The sequence below is a fragment of the Panthera pardus genome, unplaced genomic scaffold (genome assembly GCF_024362965.1).
Source record: "Panthera pardus isolate Hobbes unplaced genomic scaffold, ASM2436296v1 HiC_scaffold_23, whole genome shotgun sequence".
Classification (NCBI taxonomy): Eukaryota; Metazoa; Chordata; class Mammalia; order Carnivora; family Felidae; genus Panthera; species Panthera pardus.
The window spans coordinates 5,395,011-5,413,679 of record NW_026526799.1 but is presented as its reverse complement, the minus strand read 5'-3'; the positions used below and the strand labels follow the sequence as shown (position 1 = coordinate 5,413,679).

At 57.3% G+C, this 18,669-nt stretch overlaps 3 protein-coding genes and 1 long non-coding RNA gene across 5 annotated transcripts; 2 read left to right on the top strand and 2 right to left on the bottom strand.

The window, feature by feature from the left end:
- Positions 1–187: 187 nt before the first annotated feature.
- On the bottom strand, positions 188–14,225 carry UNC45A (unc-45 myosin chaperone A). Of its 2 annotated transcripts, none has more exons than XM_053888660.1 (20): positions 14,120–14,225; positions 13,732–13,893; positions 13,463–13,499; positions 12,985–13,160; positions 10,333–10,425; positions 9,694–9,861; positions 8,296–8,464; positions 7,838–8,008; positions 6,522–6,693; positions 5,620–5,920; positions 4,722–4,816; positions 4,350–4,491; positions 3,828–3,968; positions 3,498–3,625; positions 3,253–3,319; positions 2,726–2,839; positions 2,393–2,508; positions 1,426–1,543; positions 1,164–1,319; positions 188–1,012 (listed from the first exon to the last, which is right to left on the bottom strand). In XM_053888660.1, the coding sequence occupies exons 1-20, from the start codon at positions 14,123–14,125 to the stop codon at positions 755–757; spliced, it is 2,790 nt and encodes a 929-aa protein (XP_053744635.1). In that variant the 5' UTR covers positions 14,126–14,225; the 3' UTR covers positions 188–754. The 2 variants fall into 2 exon arrangements, with proteins under 2 accessions (XP_053744635.1, XP_053744634.1); XM_053888659.1 differs by having other exon boundaries at positions 14,075–14,191.
- On the top strand, positions 1,470–7,372 carry LOC128772719 (uncharacterized). Its single transcript, XR_008416880.1, has 2 exons — positions 1,470–1,565; positions 2,982–7,372. It is a non-coding gene; the product is annotated as an uncharacterized LOC128772719 (long non-coding RNA).
- Positions 14,226–14,322: 97 nt separating the features above from the next.
- LOC109273471 (protein shisa-like-1) lies at positions 14,323–15,591 on the bottom strand. The gene is made up of 3 exons (XM_053888581.1): positions 15,407–15,591; positions 14,989–15,199; positions 14,323–14,500 (listed from the first exon to the last, which is right to left on the bottom strand). Exons 1-3 carry the CDS (start codon positions 15,507–15,509, stop codon positions 14,323–14,325), a joined length of 492 nt encoding a protein of 163 aa, XP_053744556.1. The 5' UTR covers positions 15,510–15,591.
- A 1,356-nt stretch (positions 15,592–16,947) lies between these two features.
- On the top strand, positions 16,948–18,595 carry HDDC3 (HD domain containing 3). The gene is made up of 4 exons (XM_019460322.2): positions 16,948–17,103; positions 17,415–17,470; positions 17,581–17,821; positions 18,128–18,595. The coding sequence occupies exons 1-4, from the start codon at positions 16,992–16,994 to the stop codon at positions 18,256–18,258; spliced, it is 540 nt and encodes a 179-aa protein (XP_019315867.1). The 5' UTR covers positions 16,948–16,991; the 3' UTR covers positions 18,259–18,595.
- Positions 18,596–18,669: the final 74 nt, after the last annotated feature.

Here is an 18,669-nt window from a genome sequence, read left to right as displayed (position 1 = left end):
TCGCGGACTCCCCGCCCCGGCGGCAGGTCGGGGAGCTCTGGCCCTCACCTGTTTCAGCTGAGGGTTTTTTCCAGGAGGGAAGAGCATGCCCCGAGGACACACCCACCCCAAATCCGGAGCAAGGCCCGAGTGGAGGCCACTGGGAAGTTTCAATACAAAGACAAAAATATTGAAGGGGCAGCATCTGGGAGTCCAAACCCATTTATTCCCAAGCGACGGAACAGATTTTTATTAGCTTCCTAGGTTTACCCCTTGACCCTCGAGCAGAATTAAAAAGCAACTCAGCAGGCTCCAGGGTGGAGAAGCCATTGGATTCCCTCCGTCCCGGGGGCTGTGCTGTGTAGCTCTGCTGTAGACTCAACCAGGCCTGGCTCACAGCCAGCCCTCCCTGCCTCGGGACAGGGCACACATTTCACTTCCTATACTTAGAGGGTCGAGGCAGTCCCGCTAGCAGGCTCAGGAGTTGCTCCCAGCTGGTGAGGCTGCTTGATGCGCCCTTTTCCCAATGCCGGGAACCCACAGGCTGGGTTAGGATGCACCTTCCCCATTCCCAGCTCTCTACAGTAGTACAGGAAAAGGGCTCTGCTGCGTGAGGCCGGAGGCAGTGTGACTGAAGGTGATCCCTGACTTAGCAGAGGACGTCAAAGGGCAGCTACAGAGAAGCCAGTGTGCAGCATCCCAGCCCCCACCAGCCCAAGCTGCGTATGTCCTCACTCCTCTGCTGCAACAGGTGACGTGTGCGTGAGGCAGCCCCTCATTCTCCATCCTGGTTGGGTTTGATAAGCCCGTATTCCACCGCTTTTGCCAGGCAAGCTGCGGCAGCCCTTGTGACAGGGCTTTCCTTGGCCTTAGCCAGCACCGACAGGATCTCCAGCACTTCGCTCTCCATCAGGCTGCTGGCTATGTCTTTCGAGGCCTCCACCATGTTCAGTGCCACCACGGCACCCCGGTGCTGCAGCTCCTGGTTGGAGCTTAGAAGCAAGGCCTGCAGGATCTCCAGCCAGTGCGTGGTCTGCGGGAAACAGGGCAGTGCCACCACCGAGCAACAGGCTCAACCCTGGCAGAAGCACATCTGCGTGCCCTGGGATCCCCCCCGCACCCCACCAACCGCCAGCATGCAGGGAGTTCCTGGCCCACCTTCCCTCCCGCACCGAGGCACTGACCACTTGGGGGATGCGGCTGCAGAGGGAGGGCCGCATGGAGGTGAGCATGGCCAGGCCCCCAGCAGCTGCCCGTCGCAGCAGCTCGTCGTCCTCCCCGCTATACAGCACCAGCAGCTTCAGCCGGTCGTTGCCCTTGGCTTCAAACAGGTCCTGCACCTGCAGCCAGAAGAGGGGAGGGGACGGAGTCGGCTGGGGCAAAGCCTGGCGGGACACAGGTACTTCTGCATGCCTGCCCGTCTGGACTACCCGGACCAGCCCTCACCTCCTTGCTCATAGCCAAATTACACATGCACTCTGTGGCTGCCCGGCGGATCATCTCGTGCTCCTCGAACATATAGCCCTCGATCATGGGCACGGCCTTCTCCTTCAGGATCTTCTGCCTGTAGGGCCGAGGGTGGAAAGGTGAGCCTCCGCATCCACCTCCCCCACCCCAGCGTCCCCACACAATCGAGCCCCAGGCCAAGGATTTCCCAGGGGGTATCCAAAGACCCTCCTGCACCAGGTATGAATGGCACTGCTTTCCAGCTTCTTAAGCAGGCCTGGGGGACAGCATGGGACCGTGGAAAATGCTCTACAGTGGGAGTTAAGAGACCAGGGGGCTGGTGATGGTGATGCTAACAGCTAACATTTAAGCACCTACCCTGACCCCGAACTTGGACTATCTTTCTTAGTCCTCACCACGGCCCTATGGTGTAGGTTCAGGTATGATTACAACTGTTTTGCACAAGAAGAGACCAAGGCTGAGTAGTGGATAACGGGGCCAATATCACAATTAGTAGTAACAGCTGACACAGGTTGACTGGGCACGTTGCTGGGAGCCACGTTCTGTGTACGAAGTGCTTTTGCCTGCGTTTTCTCATTTACCTCTCCTTGCTACTACCCCTGTAGTACCTATGGGTACTATAACCATCCCATTTCCCAGAAGGAAAACGGAGGCACAGAGCAGCACTTCTTTGAGGTTAAGGTTGCACACCGGTAACCAGTGAAGTCAGGATTTAATAAACCCGGGCAGTCTGACTCTAGAGCTCGCACTGTCGCTGCCCAATGCCTTGCCCACTCGTGGAACGCTGGCCTAGTCAAAACTGGCCTGTCTCCCCAGCTACATAATACACAGAGGTCACCGCGAGGCTCAAATAAAGCAATGACCCAAGAGTGCCCTTCACGCTGTCAAGTGCAGTCCTGGGGTAAATGCCCTCCCTGCCCAGGCCCCCTGTCCCGAGGGACCTTACCGGAGCCTCTCACTGATCCCCGCCAGGTTGGTCAGAGCCATGAGTGCCTCGAAGTTCTGCAAGCCTGAGCAGTTGAGGTGCAACAGGGAGACGAGGGGCCGGACCACCTCGTAGATCTGTGATACATCCACCTGTCAGGGCCACTCGCCCCGCCCCCACCGCCCTGAGGGGCAGAGCCCGCCCTCAGAGAGAAGGCCACCCTCCCCACACCAGGGCTCAGCAAAGCTGCCACGTCCTGTCAGTCTCAAGGAGGAGCCATAGCCCAGGTCAGAGGCCACCAGGACCCAGTGAGAGGTGGAGGAGAGGCCAGGGCTGGGGCAGCAGGACACATACCCGCTCTCCAGGAAAAGTCATCTCTGGGTTGGAGGTGATGGTGAGCTTGGCAAGAGCCTGGGCAGCCTTTGTCTGCCCCACATCAGTGCCTTCCAGGGCCAGTGGGAGCAGAGCCTGTGGGGACAAGCCCATGAGTGTCCGAGATGTGTCCTAGCAGATCAGGCCCAAACCACCAGGCCCTGAGCCCTGACCGGGTGCTCGCCTCTCTCCTCCCCCAGGCTTGACCACATTGCTCAGATCTCTTCATGTCTCCCAGGCATCCCCTTAAGCTGCCCAAACACTTCGGGAAACACCTATTAAGGGCCAGCCACGGCTTGTGCTGGGCCCCAGACCATGCAGGTCAGTGACACGAGGGAAAGGAGGAGAACTTGGGACCCGAATGGGCACAAACCTGCCCTCGTCGGCATCACTCACTCGGCAGGAAGATGTTCCTGCCGGTCATTCGTAATGCCTTCCGGCCTCGTCTCCAGTGTGGCGGCCGCTGAGTCACGTTTTACAGACCACCAGGAAGGAGCGTGCAAGCTTACCTTGCCCCCTCCCTGAGCAACCACAGTGCCGCGGTCTTCTACGTCGTCCACCAAAGCCAGGAAGACCCTGCGGGGAGAGGGTGAAGGTGGGCGGGGGCGGGGGCTCTGGCTCACACCGCACCGTCTGGGCTCAGCGAAGGCAGGAAGCTACGCGGTGGCCCCTCACTCCCAGAGGCCCGGGGACCTGCTCCTCTGCAGTTACACGGACCGTCTCGAGGCTTCTGGCTGCGCCGAGGCGGCCTCACCTGGAGAGCAGCTCTCGGCAGGAATTGGTCAGCACGGGGCTCTCGGTCTTCACCATGCACGTCATGGCCGACACCACGCCCGCCGCCAGCAGCTTCTTCACCCGAGCCCGCACGAAACCTGCTTTGTCCTGGGTGGGGAGGCAGCTTATTAGCAGAAGAGCCTTGGCTGACTGGACAGGAAAAGGGGGACCCTCCGTACAGCACAAACCGATGAACAGGAGTACAAAGGGAAAGAAACTTGCTCACACGGACGTTTAAGCTGCTGTGGATGCCCCAGGTCAACTGGTCCCAAAGGCACAGAGGCCCCCAAAGCCTCTCAGGCTCCCTCACCTTGGGGTGCTGCTCCGGAACATGCTGCTTGGCGTACTTGGCCAGCTCCACCATCTTGGGGTCCGGCTCCTCATAGTCGTAGCTATTGGTGCAGTTCACCAGTGCCGAGGCCACCGCGAAGAGCACCGACCTCTCCTCGGACTGCCGGCAGCAGAGGGGCGGTCAGCCGGCCATCCCGGGGCAAAGGAGCATGGGACAAATGCTGCCCAGGTCACCGACTCTACCCCCAGCAGGACTGCTCGGGCTCCGGGATGAACGTGGGAACCTCCCAGGCCCAAGCTGGCCCCAGACTCTGGGAGCTCACACACCCGACCCCCCGAACTCCTCCAAACAGACCATCCATCCTGTCTGATGCCGCGGGTGCAGCCCAGCAGGTCTACGCCACGGAGCACCCACGCGGGCTGCCAGCCCTCCCCACCCATCCGAGGCCACAAGAGCCTCTGGCCGAGACCTGCCAAAAGAGCTCGGTAAGTTCTAATCCTAGACGCTGTTCCCAGAGGACTACGGGAAGCCACGAGCTACCCTGCTGAGCTGGAACAGAGCCTTCAGGGCGGCCTCATCTTCCACAAACTCTTCCTTCACATCGGCGTCGAAGGTGAGGTAGGCCAGGCCCTCCACTGCCCAGCGCCGGGTGCCTGCATCGATCTGGTCATTGCACAGCCACCTGGGGACACGTGGGGTGGCGGATGACCATCAGAAGGGCTGGGGGAAGGGGCCGCCAAGACCGAGCGGGCAAAGCCACAGGCTTGTGCACCCCCTCCGCGCACGAAGCAGTTCACGTGGCAGGATCCAGGAGGGTCTGCCTGGAGGACAGCAGGGTCATGAGGAGGTCCCACCCTCCACCCAGACCTTTCTCTCGAAGGTGGGAAGCCATGGCAACACCAAATAACTCACTTTCGACACTGCTTGGCGAGTTTGAGAGTAGAGCCTTCGGCAAACTGCTTCATGCTGAAGTCCGTCCCTCCAGCCGAGCCGAGCTTGCACAGCCCCTGGAGGAGGCGGCGAGAACCAGCTGTCGGTCTCCGCGGATGGAGGCAGAGCTGGGCTCCTCTGAGCCCGGCTCTCTCCCTGACATTCGGCCCGGCCCTCTGGAGGCCACGCACATCCACCCCAGGCTACCACCTGCAGCACCGGCAGCAAATCAGCTACTGGGGTGGCCACGTGACACACATCTGGAGAGACTGGCGTATCGTCCCCTGCGCAGGCCTGGATCCCAGCCCCTCCAGATCTACACCTGGACTTGCTCTGTTCATTTCCGTGTCAGACAAAGAGCTCTTTACAGGTGGAGCTGTGACACGTGTGGCGAGAAGACAGGTGCCTCGGCCAAGGCAACATCCTCCCGGGATGGAGAAGTCCGAGACTAATCTCATTTTCTCTCTCTGGGTTTTCAGGCCTCCCCAAGGAGGAGGACTGGCTCTCCCAAGCTGCATGGAGGCCATCCAGTGCTCAAGCCACCAGCACCTGGGGCCGCCTGCAGGCCCCGCCTTTCCGCATGGCCCCTTTGACTAGCCTGGCCCCGCGGTCCTCTTCCTCCTCCACCATCTCCTCCTGGAGCTTCTCCTACCACCTCCAGGGGGCGGCATGAGTCCTCTCAGGACAAGGCTCATCTCCCCGACTGGACCATGAGCCGCGTGGTAGAAGGAGCCAGGGCTCATGCCTCCGGCCTCGACGAGGCCCCGCACATCCCATATTTTCACCAGCATGTGCCGGAGCCGCACCCTGAGATACGGGCCACCTGATACCCCCGCCTGCCCACCCACCCGTGTGCCCAGCCCCGGCCGGCACGTCTCACCACCAGCGCCCGGATCCGGATGCTGTCCTTCTCGCTGCGCTTATACAGGTCCTTCAGCAGCGAGACGCCGTGGGCGGTGATGAACGAGGCCCGCTTGGCCTTGCCGGCCGCGTGGATGAGGGCCTCCACGGCTACCAGCTGCTCTTCCTCCTGCTCAGAGGCACACAGAGCGATCACGCTCTCCATGACGCCACTCAGCTCCAGGGCCCGGTTGCCGGCTTCGCATGGGCCCTGCAGGAGGCAGGACACCGTCTGGATGGCCCGCAGCTTCCCGGCCAGCCCTTGGCCCTCAAACCAGCTCCTGAGGGGCACAGGGTGATAGCTGTCACACCAAAGCTGACGTAATGGGACCCTCCTTCCCCCCGCCCTTCCCGTCCACCGGCCAGGCATCTGCACTACTTGGGCGGGAACAGCAAGAAAAGCCACCAATGGGCAGACTAGGACGTTCCCCAGGAGGCCAGCTGCCCATTTTCTCTCTCTGGGCTTCCAGGCCTCCCCTGATTATATGCCTGACATAGGTTACTCTCGCTCACACCACCGTCCATTGCCTTTCCTGTACTCATCAAGACCTGAAATTGTTCTACGTAGTTTACGATGTGTCTTCAGCCCCACCTGTCGCCTCCTTAAGGGTAGGAGGACTATCACGCTGCACCACCGTGTGGGAACGGATACACACAAGTGCTCAGGAAGCACAGGGAGTGCTCGAGGACATTGCTGCATCGTAGAACGGATCACAGAACGTCCCCGGGGAGGCCACTTTGGGAAAAGAAGTGTCCCTGTCCCCGGCTGGGCCTCCCCCAGGCTGCTCTCCCTGCCGAAAACCTTTCCCTGCCACCCTTCCCTGAGGGGTCAGGACTCCTGTCGGAGCCCCCGGCAATGAGACAAGGGGCCAATTCCCTTACTTGATGTAGTTTTCGCAGAGTCGGTGGAAATTCTCCCTCTCAGCATCACACTTCAGGTCATCGAAAAGCTTGCTGAGGAGGACGGAGGCGCTCATGCGGCTGTTCGCCGTCACCATGAGTTCCCCAGGAGGGTCCTGCACAGAGCCCCCCACCTCCAGAATCTTTTTCAGGCCTGAAAAGACACACTATTTAGGCAGCAGAATGCTAGTTCCAACCCCTAGCGGCAAAGGGAGGATGCTCCCTGGGAGAGGCACGGAGAAGAGGGACCTCTCAGGGACAAGGGCATAGGGCGTGGACAGCCACACGCAAAGCAGGCTCAGAGAGCATGGCCAGCTAACCACCACTGCCTATGGAGGCGGCTCTGGGGTCGGGGAAGGAACTCAGAAGTGAGGACTGCATGGGGGCACCTGGGTGGCTCAGTCAGTTACACATCTGACTTCGGCTCAGGTCATGATCTCTCAGGTTCGTGAGTTCGAGTCCCACGTCAGGCTCTGTGCTGACAGCTCAGAACCTGGAGCCTGCTTTGGATTCTGTGTCTCCCTTTCTCTCTGCCCTCCCCCACTCATGCTCTGTCTCTCCTTTCCCTCTCTCAAAAAGAAACATTAAAAAATAAATAAATAAAACTAAAGAAGTGAGGACTGCATGGTGGCCCTACCCATGGGGCCAAATGTTCTGGGGACTCTGAGGCTCCTGGTCTGTAAAACTGAAGGGGAAAATAACACCCATGGCTCACACCATGACTGGGACACTGAAGGATGAGCCCCCGATAAATGTATTCATGCAGGGACTTTGCCAAACCTTCCTCACTTCTGTTTTAAGGGAAAAGAGAAGTACGAATTAGTTAATGAGTATATGCGTGTATGTACGTACGTATGTAATACTCTTTTAAAGTACTCTCTCTGCCCAATGCAAGGCTCGAACTCATGACCCCAAGATCAAGAGTTGGTGTGTTCCACCAACTGAGACAGCCAGGCGCCCTGAGAAGTATGAATTTATATAGTAAACTTCTAAGCATTTTTTCTCTGAGTATAGAAGTAATTTACACTCACTGAAAAAACTTCAAACGCAGAAAGCTGGTCCAGCCTCCCCCTTAACCTGCGTGCAACGTCTGCTCGATGTACAAGCATGTGCACATGCTCACGGCTGAAGAGTCTAACTCTGAGTTCTCTAAGGATACGACGCAGCCACAGGGTACACTTCAGTGCAGACATATGGCAGGGAACAGTCCCCACTGGGGATAACTCGGCCCAGTCACCCAAGCAAGATGTAACACATATGCTCAGTGTCCTTGTCCTTCTTTAAAACTGATCACCAACCTTGGTCAATGACCCAGAGGGTGAGGCTGTTGTTGGGGTCCTTAAGAGACTTCCGGGGCACTGTTTTAATCAGGAGGGTCAGAGCGTTGTCCCGACCTTGACCAGAGACCCCCACCTCAGTCAGTAGTTCCAAGAGGTTACTGATAAGGATCTTCAGCTCCCGGGCAGGATCTGGCAATGAAAAGACATTAGTGGGCTCCACAGTGGCCCAGCCCTGTCCGGCCCCTGAACTTCCCCAGTAGGCCAGGGAGACACAGAAAAGGGAGACCTGCATCCTGGGCTCTGGCCTGGGCTCCAGCCTTCCCTGTAGGTACCCTGGCTTAGAACCTAGAGTCAAATACTGTCCCCAAGCCACATTCCTCAACAACCTGCAGCTGCAAAGAGCTGGCTTGTTTGGCTGAGCCCCTTCCCCTCCACGATCGCAACACCCAAAGGACCGTGGACCTGATTCTACTCACCCACAATGATGGCGCCTTCTTTGCCTCTGAAGCCTTTCTTGACACCTTCCTTGAGGGCATCAAATATAACCTGCAGCAGGTGGCAGGCAGCCAGGGACACGGCCTGGTTTTCCACGCCCAGGATGGAGACTACCCGCCGAGTTCCCAGCACGCTCAGGGTTGCCACTGTCTGTGTGGGACAGAGAGGGACAGAGCCTCCAGTTGGTGAAGGGCAGCTACAGAGACCCCTAAGTGTGAGTTGTGAGTGTGGCCAGAGGGGGAGAAGACATCTGGGTGGAAGGACCAGCTCCAAGTGGAATCAAAGTGGGCCTGAGGGTGTGACCAGGGGTAATGCCAGGATTATTCTGCTGGAAAGGCTTCCTAAAGAAAGCATTCCAGAGGCATCCACCACTACCTCTCCTCTCCTCGGCTCCAGTGAGAGGAGACAAGGGACACTGTGGCCCCAAGAACAGCTGCTTTGGTTCGTGTTTCCCTAGCAAGGAGTCACATAAGTCCGGACAAGCTCTGGGACTCAGCTCCAGGGACACCTAGTTCCTTTCCAATGCCAAGTGTGAGGCTCTGTCTACAGTCTGGGCATGTGGACATGCATGGAACAGACTGCAAGGTCTCTCTACCCCATTTCTAGGCTGGATATTCACACTGGCACAGGCAGGAAGGCAGAAGGAGGTAGATGCAATTCGCATGGTTTCACCACTCTTAGTCTTGGGAGACCCAGAAATACAGCCTGAGCTTGGCCCAAACATCTTTCACAGAATGTCCCACAGCTCCATCCCTGGTCTAGGAATCACGGGTGCCTCTGGAAGGAACCAAGGCTCCAGTCCCTGTCCCCTGAGTCCAGCCTGCTCAGGCAAGAGCGAGGGCGCAGACTTCATCGGGGTAGGACCGTTCTTGTGGAACTGTCTGTACTGGATGTGCCCCGTCTATGCTGAGAATCCGTTCAGGGTCAAGCCCCACATATGTGGTCACTGTCTCGATGGTCCAGATGCTGTGGGTAACATCACTGACCACATCATTCGCTGGAGGATGCCCCACAGGGGAAATGCCAGTTTGATGGTTAGGGAAGGACAGGGACCCTTCTCCTGGTACCAAGCTTCTCTCACCGTGTGGACGGTGCGTGAGTCTGGGGCCAGGCATCTCTGAGCCCGCCGCACACTTTAAGCCCACCAAAAGCAAGGGCTTGGGGTACCGGTGGGCTGCTTTTGCTCTTTTCAGGCCCCAGCTCATCCCAAATCACATTGGGCTTTTTCGAGCTATTTTAATTTTTCCTCTCTTGTTACAGGTCTCCTTGAACTCTGCCTTCAGTTCTGGGAATACGATGAGGGGTGGGTGGCTGGGTGGGTGGAGGGAGGGACAGACAGATTGACTGAGGTAGCAACCCCGCCCCTCCGCCCCACCTACCCGAGACTGGTGCTCGGAGCAAATGCCGACCAGCGTGCGCAGAGCCGCCAGCATGAGGTCGGCCTCACCCGTGTCCAGCAGGCGTTGTAAGAGCTGAACCCCATTGCTCCGGAAGATCTTCTCCGCCCCGGCATCCTCCCGGGCCAGCACCACCAGGTTCTGGGAAGCCTGTGTCAAAGGAAGTGCGCCACACTGTGGACACTACAGGCAGCACAGGCCAGGGCAAGCAGAGACCCTGAGCTCTGGGCCTCACTGCTTCCACTCAGCACCTGAGTGACCTTGGCCATAAACTGAACCTCTCTGAACTGCAGTTTCCTCCTCTGTAAGTAGAAGGAAGAGCTTGCTCTCGGGATTGATGGTTAGAGTAAACGGAATCCTGAGTCCCTGGCAGAGCCCGCCTCAGTCACCTCCATGGCCCTAGCCCCTGGCAACGAGGCGCTCAATGAACACAGGTTCCCTCTCCGTGCCTCACACTCAGGCCCCAGGCCCCAGGCCCCAGGCCCCGAAGCTGTCGCTCAGGCTCTGGGAGCTCGGCTGCCAGAGGCACAGCGGCAGCTTCTGGGCCAACATCAGCACACAGGGAGGGGCAGCTCCAGTGGGAGTTCAGCCCCCACTCACTCAGTCCAGACATGGATATACCTTCTGCTTTTTCTCGGTGCCTTTCTCTTGGGGGTCCAAGAGTATCTGAAACATCTGTTCCACTTTGGCGTCCGTCGAGGACATGTACCGCACCTACGACAAACCAACGAGGCATGGAAGAAATCACTCTCTTAGCCAGAGACATCACATTCCCTATTTGTTCTCTTCGGCTCCTCCCACGGCCTGGCTCCGGTCTCCGGGAGGCACAGCTAGGACATTTGGGTTTAGGGCGGGCACCAAGCTACCTTGGGCAGGAAGAGACTCGCCTGGCAGCTTCACCCAAACTTCCCGCGGCTGTTTTCCTTTCTGAGCGGCTTCCCGCTTGGGCAGGACAGGTGGCGCCAATGCTGAAGGCAGTGCCATTCAGAAGGGCGGGCATCCTGTTGGCCATGAGGCAACCCATTCCCACTGCTACCCTCTATGCTGTGGCAGCATGGGTACTCTGCCCACGACACAGAACTCGGCACTGACGCCTGCTGCAAGGGAGCCAGGAGATCAGGAGGTAGTTGCTAATGCTCCCTGTGGCTCCAGAACTCTCCTCTGACAACTTCTTTCTTTTTTTTTTAATGTTTATTTATTTTTGAGAGAAAGAGGGTGCAGGTGAGGGACAGAGACAGAGGGAGACAGAGGATCTGAAGCGGGCTCTGCACTGACAGCAGAGAGCCTGATGCGGGGCTCGAACTCACCAACCATGAGGTCATGACCTGGGCTGAAGCCCGATGTTTAATCGACTGAGCCACCCAGGTGCCCCTCAATCAGATTATTTAAAAAAACTTGTCAGAAATCGGGGCACCTGAATGGCTCAGGCAGTTAAGCATCGGGCTTCAGCCCAGGTCATGATCTCAAGGTTCGTGAGTTCGAGCCCCGCATCGGGCTCTCTGCTGTCAGTGCAGAGCCCGCTTCAGATCCTCTGTCTCCCTCTCTCTTTCTGCTCCTTCCCTGCTCACTGTCTCAAAAATAATAAATGAAATAATAAAATAATCTGATTAAGACCATCCTAGGCCCTCCCCCCACCCAGGGTTACGGACAGGGGCATATACCTAGCCCGCGCACCACTCCCGGCTTCCCCCTTTGCATTCAGGGCAGACGGACAGATCTGTCATGGCACATTCTGCTAGCCCCGGGCCATCTGCTTCCTAATCCTTCTCAACACAGGGCCCTAGGCAGCTCCTGCTGACCACACAGAGCTGTCATGGAGACGAAATAATGTGCCTTCCCAGGTCTCAAGCTTTCAGTAAGGTGTCTGCCATGGTATTTCCTGCTTTCACTATGCCAGCGTTGTAACATCACGTTATCTGATTAATTCGAGCTTGGACATTGTTCAAGATGGTCTTCAGATATTTTTTCTCCTAAGGTAACTTTTAAACATATGTACTATACAAACAATGTCTGTTCCTAGATCATAAAGGTAATGGATGAAGCAAAATCTCCTTTGAAAAACCCCATCGGGAGGGAGGGGGGAACTGACTGGCTCAGTCGCTTAAGGGTCCGACTCTTGATTTCAACCCAGATCATGATCTCACAGTGGTGAGATCGAGCCCCACCTTGAGCTCCACACTCAGCGTGGACAGAGCCTGCTTAAGATTCTCACTCCTACTCCCTCTGCCCCTCCCCCACTCGCATGAGCGCACTCTCTCAAACAAAACATCAATCGACTCCTTTACCAAGGAGTCATGCTGTTATCATTCTGACGTATATTTTTAAAAAGATTTTTCTTCATATTTACACACCCAAACGGACCCACAGAAAAAACATGGTATCATTTTGAGGGTGTATGTGGGGTAGTGTTTTGACATAAACGGTATCATACGGTGTGTGTTACAGCCCACTTTGCTTTTTCATTTAACAAGTAGCCTCTTTTCACCTCTACACACGTGGATCTACCTATTCTTGGTGACGACGGCATAGGAGTCTATAGTAAGGGCAGCACCCAGTTTAGTTAGCCATTCCCCTACTGCCGGCGGTAAGACAAAGCTCCAATTTAATTTTTCATTACTACAAACAAGTCTGAAATAAACATACACACGCCTGCTTGCATACATGGGCAAGGCTTCTCTAGGGAAGGCAACAAGAAGTAAACATACTGGATCACAGAGAATGCTCATTTAAAATTTTAAGACATATGCTAAGGAGATGTACCAATTTATACCAACTCCAGCAGTGGGTGAGCAAGCCCACCACTTATTGTCTGCCTCCCTAATTCTAGCAGAGTGTAAAAGCTTAAAAAGTTTGCCAAACGAGTGCCTGGGTGGTTCAGTTGGTTAAGCGTCTGACTCCAGCTCAGGTCATAATCTCGCGGTTCATGAGTTCGAGCCCTGCCTCGGGCTCTGTGCCGACAGCTCAGAGCCTAGAGCCTGCTTCAGATTCTGGGTCTCGCTCGCTCTCTGCCCCTCCTCCGCTCGCTCGCGTGCTCTCTCTCTCTCAAAAATATATAAACATTAGGAAGAAAAAGCTTGCCAAAGAGACAACCAAAAAACGGCACGTTGCTGTTATTTCTGTTTGCTTTTCCCTAAATACTTGCAAGACTGAGCCTCATTCCCTAAGCTCATTTGCCATCAGTATCTCCTCTCTGTGTTTACACCCTTTGCCCAGATCCATTGGCCGATGTCCCTCTACCACCTCTCTCTCCTCCACCCCATGTCATTTACATACCTTCTCCTGAATCTGGCCCCCGATGTTTCTCAGGGCCTCCTGGAAAACTTTGTTCTTGGGCTCCAGGCTCACACATCTCTGCAGGTCAAGGACAGCCTGGTCAAGACGGCCCAACTTCTCTAGGGCTTGGCTGCGCCGGTAAAGTGCTTTGACATCCCCTCCGTCCTTTTCAATGGCTGAGTACAAACGGGAGCTCCGTCAGCACCCATGAGGCCACCAATCTCCAGGCAAGAGCAGTAGGGGAAAGATCTCGAGGGCCAGAGGAAGGTGGGGGGACAGATGTGGGACTCAGTAATCCAGCCTCAGAAAAGGTGAGGGTAGCTGCTGAAAAGGAAATGCCCAAGGAAGTGGGAAAGAAAGAAAGCAGAGGTGTTTCAGGGGCCAAAGGAAAAGGAGAATGTGAACATGCGGTGGTCCCAGAATCCCTGCCCCCCAGGAGAAGCCCCACAGCTCCACACCACCGCCCACAGTCCCCCACCTTTGGATGCTTCGGTTTCGGCTTTGTCGTAATCTTCCTGCAAGAAGAGGTTCAGGGGCTTGAGAGGCTGGTCATCTCCCTTTCCCAGCACTAGCGGGGCAGCAGGGTAGTTCCCTAGAGCCACTCGATTCACCACCCCCCGTTGGCCCAAGAGACATCAGACCAGTGTGGTGGCCTGGGAAGGTGAATGCCCAACCGGGGCCCAAGCAGCAGCGAGACGGGGAAACCGGGCCGTGGCAGGGCAGAGGAAGGGCAGTGGGCTCCCTCACCAGCTTCAGGTGGCAGGCGGCCCGGTTTCGATGCAGGATCGCCTGGTCCTGAGGCGTCGCACCCAGACCCAGGGCCTGAGTGTAGGCCGTCAGGGCGCCCTCGTAGTCCCCGCATTTGAACAACTCGTTGCCCTCCTTCCGCAGCTGCTCCACTGAGCTGGCCTGTGGAGGGAATGGGTGGAAACACTGGGGGTGGGCTCCAGCCAGGGCCGGGGAGCTGGGAGAGAGGAGACTGGGGGTCAGGGGCAAATCCCATGGAGGGCCAAGACTTGGGGAGAAGGAGGGTCGGGAACGGTCAGAACAGGTGGGAAGTAGCCATGGCGCGGGCGGGACGGGTACGCACCCCGGGGGCAGCCGGCCGGGGCTCGGGGGTGCCTGGACCACTCACAGTCATCGCGGAGCCAGAGTCCAAGGCGCGCGCAAGCGCAGTCTCTGGGGCGGGGTGGGATCAGGCTCCGGAATCTGGCGTCGGCGGCCCCGCCCCGGTCCTGCGTCAGAGCGGGTGTCAGGGAAGGGGCGGGGCCAACGCGAGAGCGCGCCGGGCGAGTGGGCGGGGCTCGGGTCCGCGGCGCAGAGTAGCCGTGGGCGCGCCTAGTGTGTTCCAGCAGAGATCCGCAGGGGGCGCGCGGCAGAGGACCCAGAGGGAGGCCCGAGGCTGCCTGGGCGCCGACCTCCTGCCCGACTGCGGCAGAAGTGCACGAGGTCGGCGGTCATCAGGGCCACGAGCAGCAGGGTATAGAGGCCCAGCGCTAGGAGCGGACCCCGGCCCCTGTGGGAGAGGCGAGAGTATCAAGGTGCTGGCCCCAGCCGCGCGCTCACTGCTGCAGCCTTTGGGTTACTGAGCCCCTTAGAGTCCGGAGAAAGCTCGGGACACCCCTCTCCCCAGATAAATGTAGAATTCCTAACTAGAAATTCAGGGGGCTCGCAGGTGCGGTGAAACCATTCATGGACGGATTCAGGATTGGAAACCCCACCCATAACGGGTGTAATCCGCGGACTACAAAATCCTCTTAGTCTAGACACCCGTCCCACCCCGCCCCAGCCCCAAGATGCATGCAGTGGCTCCCTGTTACCCGCTTACACAGCCTCCTGAACTTCCTCCACAAAACTGTAATCATGCATTCACGCGATTTTCTGTTCGAAGTCGGCCCCTCCACTAGCCTGTACTAAGCCTTTCGCCCCAGAATTTAAAAACAGAGCCCCGGATGCTGGAACACCCTGTCAGGATCCCAGTGGCTCTGGGGCTGGTGTTCTCACCTGAGGAGGGGTGGGGGCGGAAGGGCGGACAGGTTGACCTGGTACAAGGCCTCAAATTCAGCCCGGGTGCAGCAGGAGCCCCCTGCAGCCTGCAGGTGACAGCAGTAAGCTTCCTCCGGGGTATCCGACAGCCGAGGACAGAAAAAACCGGGGTAGTGGCGGCCATCAGCATCCCAGCTAGTCTGGCACAAGTGGGGGTGGTGGGCCAGTGCTGAAGGGAGGAGGAGCAAGGGGGATGGAGACGGGCAAGCATGGTCTGCCCACACCCCACTTCGACCGCTCTGGAGAGTGAAAAGGACCGTTCTCAAAAGGGCAGACTCCTTTCTCCCCACAAGCTCCCCAGAGCAGCCCAACCCCTGCTGAAATGACAGGGGATCCGAAGAGGGGACCGCGCAGAGTGGAGAGGAGAGCGCTGTACCTGAAAGAGAGATGGGCTGAGCAAGCGTCACCCAGCTGAAAAGCAGCAGTAGCCCCGCGCTGAGGGCTGTGAGCAAAAGGCCCAGCCTCCTCTGAAAGTCCATGCGCGGTCACCTCCACCTTGGTCCTAGCCGTGGGAACCCCGACATCTCTCTTTCTAAGCCATGGCTGCAGACAGTAAGGAAATAAAAATCAAAACCACAAGGCCCCTGGGCACCATTAATACAAACCTGAAGCTCTTCTGTCACCAACCTCTAGAGAGAGATGAAAGGGACTGAGTTTCTATCTTCTGATGGAAAACATGGGGACTGTGTCTCCAAGCTGCCTAAGGTTTTCTGAGCTGAAGGGGGAAAGCCTCAGAAGACCAGAGGGCAGAAGCAAGCATGAGAGAGAAGCTGAGCCATGAGCCTGACGAACAGACAAGCGTTTCTGTCTACGCACTCTCACCTTCCAGGCTGTTGTGGAAGCCTTGGGAATTCTGATCGTTCCATTTCAGGCCCCAGGGACCTCAGTGACAGCTCTGGAGCTTTCCTCCCTAACTTCTGCATCATGACAACCACCAAGACTAGCTGAAAAACAAGGGCAAGTCCTTCCATTAACTTTTCCCTTGAGCCCTCATCTGCCCCAGCTACCAGCCCAAAGCACAAAAGCTACCAGTCTGATTGGAGAGCTGTACCTCACAACTAGCCAGTCCCAGTGCACAGGAGAAGCTCTTCCAGGGTCTCCGGGTCTCTCTTGCCCCTTAAACCTCGTAGATACCATCTGCTGTGACAGGGGATTTCTCTAGGAGGCTGATGGCCACCAGCCAGCAGTGTTAAGTGTTATCCTAGGGCCTACTGAGGCCTGACAATGCTCCCAGAACAGCAAGACACCAGTTAGCACCCGAGGGGCCCACAGCAGGTACCTGGGGACTGAAGCAGGAACACTTATGGCACAAGAAAGAAATGCAAACATTTTGTCCAGGCACCTGAGAACAAAGAAGACAGTTCTTGCAGAAACATCACTGCCGCCTGTGAGTCTACTGGGCAGGCTTCTAGTGTAGGCTCTAATTTCCAGAAGATCAGGCCCAAAGGTGAGGCTCCCATTCCCATAGCAACCAGTCCCATCCCTGCAGGGAAAACCACTTTTGGACCACTTTGAGAATTTTCAGAGCATTGACAGATTGAAGGTCGTCTTTTCATGGGAGGAGAGGATCCTCCTGGGAGAGGCTGTCTTTGACCCCAGAGGCTAGGTGAACCGCCCTTCCTCCAAGGTACCATAGCCCCCTATGTCTTCCAGCCCTGGATGTGGCACACTGTGAGGACACTGTCTTATTTCTTGTCTTCCTCCTTCCCCGAGACTGTGGCCTCCCAGGGAGCCCCGCCATGTTCTTCCTGCACCTTCCGGAGAGCGTCTGCGCCAGGGGCTGCGATGCTGAGGGCAGCTCCCAAACTCCCTTACTCTCTACGCCAGGATATTAGCTGCAGAGAACCAGTCTGAGCCAGAATCCCCCCCCCCCGGCCTCCGAGGCGCCAGGGGGCGCTGTGAACGCTCCGTCCCGGGCTCCAGGGGCTCTGGGGACCTCAGTCGCCTGCCCCACCCCGGCGATGGGCTCCGAGGCCACGCAGCTAGTGGAGGCTGCCGACTTCGCAGCTCGCAAGCACCGACTGCAGCGGCGGAAGGACCCCGAAGGGACACCCTACATCAACCACCCTATCGGTGGGCGCACCGCCTCGGGAGCAGCCGCAGCGGCGTCTAGGGGGTGGGGACCGGGACGGGAACGCGGAGGGCCTACACCTCATTGAGCACCTGCTCTGTACCAGCCTTTGTGCCAGGCACCTTTCGTGTTTAAGCCTCACAACAACCCGGGGCGGTAGGCATCACTGTTCCTCTGCACAGTTGACACCCAAAGAGAGTAAAGGACTTGCCCAAGGTCATCTGGCTAGTGAGAAGCCACATCTGGCTCTACAGAATCCACAACACGCAGCCTGGGACTCCTTCAGTTCTGACTTCCTGCTTTGCCCCGTCAGGTGTGGCTCGGATCCTGACCCATGAGGCGGGAGTCACTGACATTGTGGTGTTACAGGTAACTCTCGTCGTTCCTCCACTAGGAGCTAGGGTGGGGATCGGGGGCCCCATTCAGCCCTGAGCACCCCTTGGCTGGAGCCGCAGGGCTAAGTGGAAGCCTGTCCCCAGGCAGCGCTGCTCCATGACACAGTGGAGGACACAGACACCACCCTGGATGAGGTGGAGCTGCACTTCGGGGCACAAGTGCGACGCCTGGTGGAGGAGGTAACAGATGACAAGACTCTGCCCAAGCTGGAGAGAAAGCGGCTGCAGGTGGAGCAGGCTCCCCACAGCAGTCCCGGGGCTAAACTGGTGAAGCTGGCAGACAAGCTGTACAATCTGAGGGACCTGAATCGCTGCACCCCAGAGGGTACGCTCCCCCCACCTGCCCTGAGGGGAAGGGGAGGGACGCCCACCTTCCCCAGGCACAGGTTGGTCAGTTCCCCTGGAAAGAAAAGAGCCTGGGCTTTCTTGTTGACTCCCCAAGCTAATACTAGACCACTCTGGTCTCCTCTCACACCGTAGAAATAACAGTAACTGGGCCCAGGGCAAGTGTTCTGGACAGATCCCATCAGGCACTCATCTCATGGCCGTGCATCACGCCCTCCAGGAAGTGGGCAAAATCCAATACTGTCCTGGATGTCCTATGAGCAGTTTTCTGTCCGTTCTCATGCAGGATGGTCTGAACATCGAGTCCAGGAATACTTCGAGTGGGCAGCGCAAGTGGTGAAGGGGCTTCAGGGAACAAACCGACAGCTGGAAGAGGCTCTAAAGCAGCTGTTTAAGGAGCGGGGGCTGACACTCTGAGCAGTGCTTGCAGCCACCAGGTGGCCCAGACTTCAGCCTCCTCCGGCCAGAAAGGAATCATATTCCAACCTTTTGGTGCCTCTGGATCTCACTCCCTGATTTATTCAGCCCAGATATCTCTCAAGGTTTCCTGCCAACTAAGCTGAGCCCTGGATTGAGGAAATCAGATGCAGCTCATCCATTTCTAACGCATTTACTGCCCCTTCTCCTTGGGTCTCTTTGCTATTTTGCACGGGCCAAAACCCTGCCCCCCCCCCCCCCCCCAGGGACTTGGGCTTATATAAACACTCGTTCATAAGTCATTATGGAAAATAAAACATTTTGGGTAAAGGTTTAAGTTCTTGCTGCTCCTTCCCCAACCTCCTGAATGGGGAACTGGGATGCGGGATTCAGCATGGCAGGGTTCCAATT

Bases quoted from the DNA above. Each gene is read 5' to 3' on its own strand.
- UNC45A (XM_053888659.1), bottom strand. From the start codon at position 14,125: ATGACTGTGAGTGGTCCAGGCACCCCCGAGCCCCGGCCGGCTGCCCCC. The intron at 13,500-13,731 runs GTGAGGGAGCCC...CTCTTCTTGCAG, and splicing joins CCGCCTGCCACCTGAAGCTG to GAAGATTACGACAAAGCCGA. The intron at 2,840-3,252 runs GTAAGCTTGCAC...TTGTCCCCACAG, and splicing joins TTGCTCAGGGAGGGGGCAAG to GCTCTGCTCCCACTGGCCCT.
- LOC109273471 (XM_053888581.1), bottom strand. From the start codon at position 15,509: ATGGACTTTCAGAGGAGGCTGGGCCTTTTGCTCACAGCCCTCAGCGCG. The intron at 15,200-15,406 runs GTACAGCGCTCT...TCCTCCCTTCAG, and splicing joins TCAGCCCATCTCTCTTTCAG to CACTGGCCCACCACCCCCAC. The intron at 14,501-14,988 runs GTGAGAACACCA...CCTCTCCCACAG, and splicing joins CCGCCCCCACCCCTCCTCAG to GGGCCGGGGTCCGCTCCTAG.
- HDDC3 (XM_019460322.2), top strand. From the start codon at position 16,992: ATGGGCTCCGAGGCCACGCAGCTAGTGGAGGCTGCCGACTTCGCAGCT. The intron at 17,104-17,414 runs GTGGGCGCACCG...TTGCCCCGTCAG, and splicing joins CTACATCAACCACCCTATCG to GTGTGGCTCGGATCCTGACC. The intron at 17,471-17,580 runs GTAACTCTCGTC...GCCTGTCCCCAG, and splicing joins CTGACATTGTGGTGTTACAG to GCAGCGCTGCTCCATGACAC.